Below are 11,941 nucleotides of genomic sequence, written 5' to 3'. Positions count from 1 at the left end.
CGGGAGCGCCCGGCGGGGCGGAGCGGAACGGGGCGGCCCCGCAGCGCCCCGGCCCCGGCGGGGACATGGGCGGCTGCCGCGGGAGCGCGGGCTGCGGGCTTTCTGCAAGTCATCTGAGCCGGCCGAAGCGCGCCCCGCGCTGCCCCGCTCTCCGGCGGCTGGCTGGATTGATTTTTTTCTTCTCCCCCATCGCGCTATATTCGTTGGTTTCCCTCGTCGCCTGCCACAGTTAACTTTCCTGTGACTGGGTTTAAGTCTTGAGATCTACGTGGATGCTGCTAAGAGCACTTTTCTTGCCTTTGCTGTCCCTCGCTGGGGTCAGATTTCGTGCTAACTGGACTCTGTGTGGCTGTATGTGTGTTCTGAGTGTCTTGACATTTTGCTTTCCTTTACAAGAGCTGTGCACTAGTTACAGCCAAGGTAAGACTCGCCGTTCTTGTTCCCTCATGGGCTTGTATAAATTAGGTGTTTTAAAGATGAAGTATGTGTTTTCTTTTAAATGGGGGAGCCATCTGTAGTCCTTCTATTGATCAGTACGTATGAAAAAGAACCATAGAAGTTGCAAAAAATAGACCTATTTAGGAGGAGATCTAGCTTGGCTTTCTAAACCGCTCTGCTTTTCTCTGTTGCAGCTTCTATGTGTCCAAAAGAATAATTCGTGTCTTATTTTGTTTTTCATTTGACAGAACTGTGAATGACCATAGGCTTGACTTGACCTTGATTTTGATGGTTTTGCTGGAAGATCTAATGATGTGATTGCATTTTATGAAGTGATTGCTCTCTGGCCTCAGTGGCTGAGGGTGTAAACCACTTCTGCTACACTGTCACCCATGGACAAGTGAGATTGTTTTTAAACAAACCTTTTGACTCTTTTTCTTTTCTCAGTTCCCCTTTCCCCTCTGTTTCTCCTTAATGTTGGGAGCCTTATTCTACACTTTGATGTGATTGATAATCCTGCTGCTTTGTGCTGCTGATTTCGGTTTTAAAGTACCATGGCTCTAAGTGGCAACTGCAGGACTTACCTTCCTGCTCGAGAGCAGGGGACCGGGCTGCAGTCCTTCCCGGAGGTAGTGGAGCTAAACGTGGGTGGCCAGGTTTACTTCACTCGCCACTCCACCTTGGTTGGCACCCCTCACTCACTGCTGTGGAAAATGTTCACTCCAAAGAGAGACACAGCCAATGATCTGGCCAAGGACTCCAAGGGAAGATTCTTTATCGATAGAGATGGTTTCCTTTTCCGCTATATTCTGGACTATCTCAGGGACAAGCAAGTGGTTCTGCCCGACCACTTTCCAGAGAAGGGAAGGCTCAAGAGGGAGGCTGAGTATTTCCAGCTCCCAGACTTGGTCAAACTCCTGACTCCCGATGACAGCAAGCAAAGCCCTGATGATTATTGCCACAGTGACTATGAAGAGGTCTCCCAAGGCAGTGACACAAGAATATGCCCACCCTCGTCGCTCTTACCGCCTGATCGGAAGTGGGGATTCATTACTATCGGATACCGGGGGTCATGCACTATTGGCAGGGAGAGCCAAGCAGATGCCAAATTCAGGAGGGTCCCAAGGATTTTGGTTTGTGGAAGGATTGCTCTGGTCAAAGAGGTCTTTGGAGAAAGTTTGAATGAAAGCAGAGACCCAGACAGGGCTCCAGAAAGGTACACCTCCAGGTTTTATCTCAAGTTCAAGCACCTGGAGAGGGCTTTTGACATGTTGTCCGAGTGTGGATTCCACATGGTGGCCTGCAACTCCTCGGTGACAGCTTCCTTCGTCAACCAGTACACAGACGACAAAGTCTGGTCCAGCTATACTGAATATGTCTTCTACCGTAAGTACCTGACATTCCTGAGGGAAATGTAACTGCCTGTTTTGAGCTGCTCTCTTCCACTGCCAGTACGATTCTGAAAGCACGAAGAGTGCAGATTTTCTTGTGGCTGCTGGGGACTGAGGCTTGATTTAGACCTGGGGGGGAAACTGCTCCTGTTTAAGCTTACAAAATGTAAAGTGAGGCTGAACTCAATGGCTTGGTCTTGGCTAGGTGGCAGCACAGACTGCCTAAAGCACCCATCCCTGCGGCTGGAGGGATGGGTGCTGCTGTCTCTGGCTGTGCAATCGGCCATCTGACTGCCTTCCCGAGTACGTGCGGGATGCTACACAAACCCTGCAAACACTGCAGATGTAATTACAGAAAATCATCGAATGGGATTCTGTTTGCAAAGGTAATGGCTGCTTGGTAATAGTCAAGCAGAGTCAGCCAAGCCATCTGTCAACAAACCTGACACACTTAGACGCAGGGAAGGGAAAACAAAATCCTGTCCCCCTGGCTGCTTTTCAACAGGAGGCCTTCCCGGAGCCAGCTGATGTGCTCTGAAATGAGGGCTGAGAGCTGAGAGCGGCAAGTGGCTGTGCCTTGTTACGCAACACGCCTATGAAAAACAAACTCTCCTTCATAATGAGAAGTATCTGCCCTGCTTGACGCAGTCACATCGGGTCCTGTACTGCCGGGGTAATTTCAGCTGATAGCTCTACCAGGCTCATTAACTTCCTAAGCTGATATTCAGGTAGAGGCACTGTTACCAATGGTAACGTGAGGGTGATTTTGATTCTGTAATTCTGTATCAGAAAATCATTCCACAACTGCCGTGCTTAAATATTTGAAAGGTTCATGAGGCTGCTTGCCTCCATTTTCATTTCTAGAGGGTGAACGATGGAATATTTCCCCAGTCCATTTGTAGAAATGGGCTTTACCCAGCTGCTGCTTTGGACAAGGGGTTTGGAGAAGCTGGATGCCTTGCCGGCAGACCCACTGTGCTCTGTGCAGTGCTTACGGTTCACAGGCTCAGTAACACGGGGAGCTGACAAAAGTTTTAGATGAAAGATGTATCAGGAAGTGAGCAGTTTGTGTGTGATACTGGATTCAGCGCCATCTACTCTTGTGTGTCAGCTCAACAGGCAGCCCTAATCTGCTTATGTAATGATGCCTAAGTTAGCATCCCGACACACCATCTGTAGTTTTGACATGCAGAGATTTACTTAAAATTAGTTTTCTAGCTGGATTTCTTAGCAAAATGGCTCTAAGGTCGTGGATCCGCTTATATTCCAAGGGGGATGGATGATTTCTATTATTAGGCTTCTTATGTTTGCAGTCTAGGGTGTTGTACAAGTTAGAGAAGGACAATTAATGTAGTTAAAGAAATGGATTAGAAAAAGCCATGCTTGAATTTATATTTAAAATTAGGACAAAATCTTGCCTCTTTATAGGCACAATGGTTTGGTGCTTGAAGAGAGGATGAAGGTAGGTTTTGCACAAAATAACCAGCACAGACTCCTGATTTCCATATTACTCAAATTTTTACCTTCAGAGATTGCTTGTTGCTTGCCCATTACTGCAGCAGGGCAAGGTACCGATGAGAGGTTCCTTCCAGGTTTTAGAGAGTGAAAGTCTATTGTAGGCGTCACAAAACCTTCTCTCACCAATGCAGGGAAAGCCCAATCCAATTAAAGTTCCTGGAAAGAGTCTTATCCGGTTCAACAGGCTTTGCATTTGGCTTATATCAGTTTTATGGATTTTTTACACAGATACAGTTAAGAGATGGATTTTTCAAAGGGTCCTTCTTTAGGTAAAAGCCGAAGCAACAACCGTGATGCCAAATCACTCTCTTTTACCTCAATCCAAATGAGCGTGTTTGGCTCTGTGCCGTTTGCTGCTCACTGTGATGAAGCCGCTGGTGGGCTGGAGAGGTTCTCCGCCTGCGTGGGTCTAGCTGCAGTTGGCCAACCCAAGAGCAGGCTTGACAGCTACAGAGCTCACGGGGAGCGAAAGAAACCCCCTTCCAAGTCTCCCAAAGTAATTTCATTTGAAATTTTGAGGCAAATAACATTGACATCTGGCTTTCTAGCAGAACATTACAACTTCTGTGCAGCTGCTTACCCCATTATTTAATTAGAAGCTGTCAACTGTGTCTATATAAGCATTAACTCATCAAGCTGTTGTGATCGGGTTAATGGACCTAAACACGGGAGGTGTCTAATACAACTGGGTAGGTAGAGGCAGAGGTGGTCTTTGCAGCAGCTCCTGCTGCTGAACGGTTGAAGGACTCTTTTGAGTGGGGAAAGGGTGGTTCCTTCCAAAGGAGGAGGAATAGAGGGAGGAGCATTTTTCTTGATACATCAAATGCATCATATGCTCCAAACACCACTCAGAAGGTACATGCCTGTGGCTGGCACAAAGATAAAGAACACTCTTCATGTGCCAGTCCTTTTGCAAGCAGATCAGATGGACCAAAGTGGGTGTAAAGTGTGCAGCCGCTCACATGGGTACAGTCAGTGCTGTTAACAAAATTGCATGATGAATATTGTATGGCGTTTCCTCCCCTTGTTCAAACTGAGGTGCTATTAAGGCTAATGGGAGATTCATGTTCTCTGTGGAGGAGGTTTTCCCAAAATGCAGGGCATGCAGAAAGCATCCAGCACAGAAACCTGCAGCCGTTTTTCTGAGTGTGTGGCAGGATGGGCTGCAGAGCCAGCACTCAGGATGATGGTGAAGTCCTCAGAGTGCAGCTGGGCTCTACTCCAGGTTCAAATAGGCCGGTGCAAAGGAGAGTGTGGAGTCAGGCTGGGGTGGTGCATTATAGAGCCATAATAAAGCAGTTCTTTGAAATGCAGCTCCTGCATAATGGATGGGCTCCTGCTCACAGGGGGAGTTTAAGTTAAAGATACGAGGTTCTGCTCTTTTCCTTCTCTTCAGTTTCTCTTACATTGAAGAAGTTTACTTATATTTTCTACTGGCTAAGGCTAGACTTCTGACTTGAACAATTTTGTGGTTTTTTTTCCCCCTCCTCCTGTTGTTTTGATGATCTTGAAGGAAAACTTCATCTCCAAACACTCTCATTTTTCAAGACAGCAATAGCCTGTGCTTGGATCTTAATTTTTAAATGTTTTCAACCTTTACAGTGGGATGAATTAAAAATGTGCACTTGAACATCTGGTAACGGTTGTGGTGGGGGTTGTTTCAGCATATGGGCTGGCGCAGCCTTGCAGAGCCTGGCCCTGTTCCTGGCTGTGCGGTGGCAGCAGCACGCTCTTTTCCACCGCCTCCCATAACCTACAAACTAGCTCTTTCTGCCTGGTTCCAAATTGGCGGCACTGCCAGGGCTGTAGGTGACAGTCCTGCACGTGGGTCTTGTGATTACTGGAAGAGCAGAATAACAGGTTGGAAATGGAGAAGGCTTGGGCCTCAGGCAGCAGGTTAGCAACACAGCAAGCAGCGCGCACGTGTCTGCAGAGCAGCCAGGAGCAGAGTGACACAGCAGTGGGAGAGGATGGATGGGGAGAAACTGCATGACAGCCCCTATCTGCATATTGCTGTTACCCCCAGCCCCTCAATGCCACGTCCCTCCTCTCTTTGCTTGTCAGTGGCTGAGACTGCAATAGGCTCCCAGAACAGTTCGCAGTACAGCGGGGAGATCATGACCCTGACATCGCGCAAGTCCCCTTTATTTTACTCTCATGGCTCCCTGCACAGATGTGGGTAAAGAGCACAGTTGGCCCCACGAGAAGCAGATTGCTCTCTGTTCAGCTGGAGCAATAACACAAGGGGAGAGGAGAGCTACTGAGCAAAATGGAACAAATATAGAAGTAGTACAGATGGAAAAAGAGAGAAAATTCGCACACAATCTGGAGAGAAAGAACCACTGAAAAGATGGGGACACTGACAACCACACCAAGACATGGTGAGGGAGAGCTTGTTAAATATGTCAAGCATTCAGTTTAACCCCAGTGTTTTCCAGCAACAAGCAGGTGGAGAGGGGTAGCCAAATGCTCCTTCAAGTTCACTAGCAGAAAAGAGTATGGGAATTTAGACAGACAGCTGTCCCTGCCCTTCCCAAGGCCGTGTTTCGATGCCTGAGGAAGCATGAGAAAATCAGAACATTGGTCTGGTTTGCTTAAGCCTTGCCTTGCACCAACCCCTTCCTGTCTGTACATGTGGAGCAGCTCAAGCACCTGCAGATGTTCAAAGGAAACTGTGAGACCTTCCTGGCACTGTACCTCTGAAAGGCAAAAATTAATTAACAAGGCTCTTGTTCCTGAAGGACACATGGTGCCTCTGCTCACTCTAGGGATGTTGTAAATTCTGGCCTTGCCCTTTCCAGAAGGTGCTGGTTGGGTGTGCTTTTCGCTTGCTGGTAGGAGGCTGATGTGCAGAGGTGTCTGTGAAGTAGGTTTGAGATTATGCTGGCATAAAGAGACGCATCCTCTGGGGTGGGGCTGGGCAGGAAGGAAGAGAAACTCCAAGTGATATCCTCTGTGGATGTACTCGGACGGCTGTTCACTGGACATGTATCTCTGCGATAATCCTGGTGTCCTTTATGCATAAAGATGATCCATTTGGGATTAAGGCAGCTCGCTGCAGCCTGTCACTGTGTGTGTGTGAGCCGAGACAAAAGATCCCATCCTGCTGTATGCATCCCTGACTCATAAATGGGTTGTGTGGTAGAAATTTGTCTTACAAACCTGCACGCTCTTGCACAGCAACACCCACAGGGGGGCTGTCAAATGAGCGAGGTGTGGAAGAGGAACACCACCTATTTTCACCACTCTTTAAATTAATGCTGTCATTTGATCTGATAGTTGGTTTGGTCTGGTTTAAATCAGTGAAGATCAAACTGACCCAAAATATAAGTCTAATCCAATGAATAATGCAAGCTTCCTTTCCTGTTGACAGGAGATACTTCTGTTTCCACGTAATTACGGTCATCATTGGTGAATCTGGCGCATCTCACCAAACAAAATTCTCTCTCACAAGGTTGTGATCAGCCGAGTCTGCCATTGTATTCATGTTAGAGAAGCCTGCTCCTCACTTTTTTTGGTCAGACTTGAGTGGCAGGTGATTTTTTTCTCAGGCTGTCACAGCAGACTGAAAAGCCTGCCGAGTTTCATTTGAAGTTAATAGTGTCAAATCTGGTTGTTAGATTAGGCTAAAAGTCTCCAGCTCAGTGGGTAACTGAAGCAAAATCTGGTACAGAAGTTGGTTGGATTTAGGGCTCATTCTAACTATGTGTGGATGGAGAGTGATGTTTGGGAACCAGCAAGGATGGCTTTTGGGTACCTGCCTTTCTCTCTACCCAATATCCATGGCATAGCTCGTTATTTCATAGCCCTTTGGGTATAACCTTGACTGACTTGAATGTTGGAGACAGACGTTTGGCATGATTGTACTGACCTGTTACCTCGCTGCTCCAAAATGCCACTTGGCAGTGCAGACCCTCCCTCTGCCACGACACCAGCGCAGCAGCTCAATGGATTTCTTGCCAAGGAAGGGAATGGCTCCCACCAGATGGTTTCTGAAGCTTTCTTCAGGCTGATAAGGTCTGCTCTTCTTTAAAACTTGCTGCAATGTAGTTGTGGTTCTCATGAAAACAAACTCATAAAGAGCAAAGGAGTGTAAATAAGAAAACATACCACAGATATTTGCCTTTCAATGAGTATCAGCAACATATTGTACACGCAGGCAAACATTTCCTTCCAGTAGGTTGGATTTTCTTTCCAGCCATCCTGGATTTGTGTAAATTTGTAACTGCAACATTTTCTCAGTTTCTTTGCCTTTTTCTTTGGCTTTTTAAGTTCAAGGCAGACATGCAGTAAGTATGGACAGGAGCAGCAAAATCGGAATTATATCTTTGCAAAGTGCAAGAGTAACCTTTTATGAAATTTGCTCTAAACTGTACTTTATGTTAAGGAAGAAAATAGACTGAAGTGGGTTGGACTTGGCATTGCTTAAATTGTCACTAAAGCTTAATGGCAAAGTCTATTGGAACGGTCAGTCCAGAGGCTTCTGCTCGAGTGGTTTCACCCTGCTGCTTTCAGGAGATGTGTTCATTAACTGTGGGACACAGGAAACCATTGCTGCCATTATTGTCCCCGCAATGGTAACCCAAGCGCTTAAGGAACAGCCCAACCCAGGCTTCAAATCTGTTGGTGTAAAGCAGCATGTGAGTTTGATGATTTGGGAAGTGCTGAACACCTGCAATGCCCAAGTCCCTAAAGATATGGTCTCAGTATGAATATGTAATATAAAAACTTAGTGCATGAGATAACATCTCCCTTCACTGGTCCAGTGTGGAAGGCTGGTGTTCATGCTGTGCTAATGGTCCTCTAAGGCCTTCTGAGGAACTTCAGGCTTTTCATTTGGAATGAACATCCCTTGGTTTTATATCTGCTTGTAGGACCAGGGCAAGTATCACTGTCTGCAACTGCCTGAAAGGAGGTTTTAGCCAGGTGGGTGTTGGTCTCTGCTCCCAAGTGACAGGTAATAGGATGAGAGGAAATGGCCTTGAGTTGTGCCATGGGGGGGGTTTGGATTGGATATCAGGAAAAATTTCTTCACCAGAAGGGTTCTTGGGCACTGGCAGAGGCTGCCCGGGGAGGTGATTGTGTCCCGTCCCTGGAGGGGGCTTACAAGACTGGTAGATGAGGAGCTCAGAGATATGATTTAATAGTGGACAGGTACAGTTGGTCTCAATGATCTCAAAGGTCTTTTCGAACCAAACAATTCTATGATTTTATGCTTCTGTGCTTCCATGAAATAGCATAGTGAATAACCAGCAATATTCTGGGTGCCAGAATACCGTGTCAAATATTTTCCTTTGTTTTCCCACATTGACTTGTCATATTGCTTTTCTAATAATGCTTTAAAGAAAGTGAGAAGTCTGGATTTGTGAGAATTTTTCTTACATCTCAGTAGCTGGGTGTAAGTATTGTTGACATACACATAAATATAGACTGTGATGCTGATGACCACTTTCTGTTGATGATCAGTCATGTACAATGCCTTTCCATCCGTACACCCGCTGTGGGTGTGAGCACTCTACAGCTGTAAAAGCTGCTCAGATGGGCTCAGGAATTTGGATCATAAATCATTCCTGTTAAAAAACTTCCCAGTGCTGCTTCTGAATCTACTAACAAAGTGATTAGCGACGTCAAGGAGATCATTGATTAGCTGCTAGGGCAGCTAAAAAAATCCTCTACTGAAAATACAGTGAACAGAACCCTGGTCATCCTGGTTTGCAACCCATCTGGAAAACCTGGAAAACACGTCCCTCAGCTTCATTTAACTTCCATGCAGTAGTAAGGGAACACCTTTCTGTTTTTCTTTCTTGAAGACATTGATCCTATGAAGCACAGGACATGATGTATGGCTTGTAACTCTGCAATATTGCTAAGTAGAAAAATAAAATCACTGAAGAAGGCTTGGCAGATATTACATTCATTTCCATCTTACAATGGATTTGTTCCCACTAGGACCAATAAAAATATGCAAAGCCGTTCAACAGCCTCTCTAGTAATAATTAGTTAAAAGATGATGTAAATCTTACTGGGCTAATTTAGCAAGGTAGGGTTTTTTATATACTTCACAGATATTTCACAAGATGGTTTTGATTGGAAAAGACGTTTAAGATTGCGTCCAACCATCAATCCAGCTCTGCCACTTCACCATGTCCCCAAGTACGACATATCTCATCTTTTAAACCCCTCCAGGGATGGTGACTCAGCCACCTCCCTGGGCAACCTGACAATCCTTTCAGTAAAGAAATGCCTCCCAATATCGAAAATACATCTCCCCTGGTGCATCTTAAGGTCATTTTTTTTACCGTTGAATCCAAGCTCATCCCTGAATTCACAATACCAGCTGCTCTGGGTCTCACTGGGATCTCAGCATCTCCTCTTTGGTCCATCACCAGCTCCCTGGTGAAGGGGCTGGAGAACAAGTCTTACAGGGAGCAGCTGAGGGAACTGAGGTTGTTTAGCCTGGAGAAGAGGAGGCTGAGAGGAGACCTTATTGTTCTCTACAACTGCCTGAAAGGAGGGAGGAGGAGGGAGCTGGTCTCTTCTCCCAAGTGACAGGACGAGAGGGAATGGCCTCAAGCTCCGCCAGCGGAGGTTCAGACTGGACATCAGAAAAGAATTTTTCACAGAAAGGGTCATTGGGCATTGGAACAGGCTGCCCAGGGAGGGGGTTGAGTCACCATCCCTGAAAGTATTTAAAAGACAGGTGGATGAGGTAGTGAGGGGCATGGTTTAGTGGTTGGTAAGAATGGTTGGACTCGATGATCCTGGAGGTCTTTTCCAACCTAATGATTCTGTGATCACAGAGACAAACAGCAGTCACAGTGATGGTGGCTGGTGCCTGGCTGAGGTCTACGAGGACTCAACAGTCGCCACCACTGCTGTGGCCCAACAAAGGGCACTGGGGTGGTGCCAGGGGACTGAACCTCATTGAGGCAGTGGTGGATCTCTCTCTTCTGGAAGGGCTTTGTTGGGGCTGCCAGCTCTGCAGGATGGCAAAAGTGCTGCTGTTATCGAGAACAAAATATGTTCCTTGAGAACCCAGAGGGTTTTTTTTCTGTTTTTCAGACTTCAGCTGTCCTACCCAAACTGTGTTTTGCTGTTAGCGCTGTGCGGGCAGCTCCTGGAGAGCTACTGGGCCTGTTTCCCCAACCCCAGGGTTAGCAGCAAGCACCCGGCTTTGTTTTGCTCCAAGTTGGCTGCTTTTGGTTCACACCTCATTAAAGCATGGCAGTTGTTGGTGAATGAGGAGGCTGCTGTCCTTGCTGTGTAATTGTGAATTGGCATATTGGTACAGCATGAAAATTCCAATCAAACAGATGGTGTCAGGATTTTAACTTATGCTTATTGGGTGCAGATGGTCCAAGGAGTGAACCTGCACACTAGTTGTTTTTATTTTGAACGGGTTAAGAACAAATTACTCTGTGACTATTGTTATTGTTGCTTTCCTTGTCATTTTTCTTGCCCTGCGTGTGCATGCATGCATTATGTGTGTACCTACACTTCTGGAATCTCTTTTCCTTGTAATTTAAAATTGAAACTAGTCCTATTTCTGCCTAAAACTCCTATCTCTCTCTCTCTGTATTCATTGTTTGAATACTTCCCAGTGGCCCTTTTATTGCCCCTTCACCCTGTGGCTGCTCTCCCTGCTCGGTGCGGGAGGAGGACCACAGACCTGAGCTCTGCAGCGGCACCAGCGCTGTGTGCCCAGTCCGGCCTCTCCTGGGGGAAACGGTCCCCATGCCCAGGGCGAGCATCATGTCCCCCATCCCGGGCTGGTGGGACGGCAACTGCTCCAAAACCTCGCATGGCTCTGAGTCCCAAGGCAGGGCTCGTGCAAGCAGGGAGTGCTGAATGGGCCATGTGCACCCGGTGTGGCTGAGGATGCCAGGCGGGTTTCCAGTCTTGATTGGGCTGGAATAAATTCAGATTGATGCCACTTTTCCACCAGTAAGGATTTGATACTTATTATCTAATCTTGTCACGAAACACAGGGGTTTATTTTTGTCATAATTTATAAGTTTATTTCTCTACTGCTACAAATTATTAGTGTCCACTTGAGTATTTCACACCCACTGCACTAATTTTCATGGGAAGGTATTGTCGTTTTGCATAAATCACCTGTGTGCATGAAAATGTACCGTTTCTCCTGAACCATGCCACATGCTCAAGGGAAGGACTTTGGAGCATGTGTTTCAGGCAAATCTCTTGTGTGTCAGCCTTGATTCTGCTTTGGCTTCATGTCCACTGGGGGCTGAGGTTGGTAGCATCTTCTTGGAGGGGTGAGGTTTGACATGGCTCGTTGATCTTCCTTCTTGGCAGGGCTGTTTGCTGTGTGCAGCTCATCACAGGGAAGCTTGTGCCACTCATTGGTGTTGGTGTTTACTCCAGAGCCTGGTCCAGAAAGTAGGAGAGTCCCAGCACCTCATGCATTTGAAACAAGCTGTAGGTATTTGAGACCTTTGGATTGGGGCAAAAAACATTTCCCAAGGGTTAAATCATCAAGTTACTGTCTACCCATCTGACTCCTAACAAGGCAACATATTTCTGGTCTGACTGTGATCAAGTGACTGGGCCAGCAAAAATAAATCTCAGCCTGA

The 11,941-nt window shown here is 46.7% G+C and overlaps 1 protein-coding gene across 1 annotated transcript in view; it reads left to right on the top strand.

Moving 5' to 3' along the window:
• The first annotated feature begins 722 nt into the window (after positions 1-722).
• KCTD16 (potassium channel tetramerization domain containing 16) overlaps positions 723-11,941 on the top strand; it is a 57,124-nt gene continuing 45,905 nt past the window's right edge. The window contains exon 1 of the mRNA XM_069869463.1: positions 723-1,824. Within this exon, the coding sequence (XP_069725564.1) occupies positions 993-1,824 (832 nt within the window). The 5' untranslated portion in view covers positions 723-992. The remainder of the gene's footprint in view (positions 1,825-11,941) is intronic.

This window comes from Phaenicophaeus curvirostris, chromosome 15 (assembly GCF_032191515.1).
Source record: "Phaenicophaeus curvirostris isolate KB17595 chromosome 15, BPBGC_Pcur_1.0, whole genome shotgun sequence".
In the NCBI taxonomy this organism is placed as follows: Eukaryota; Metazoa; Chordata; class Aves; order Cuculiformes; family Cuculidae; genus Phaenicophaeus; species Phaenicophaeus curvirostris.
Note: the sequence above shows the minus strand (reverse complement) of the source record. Positions and strands in the feature narration are given on the sequence as shown.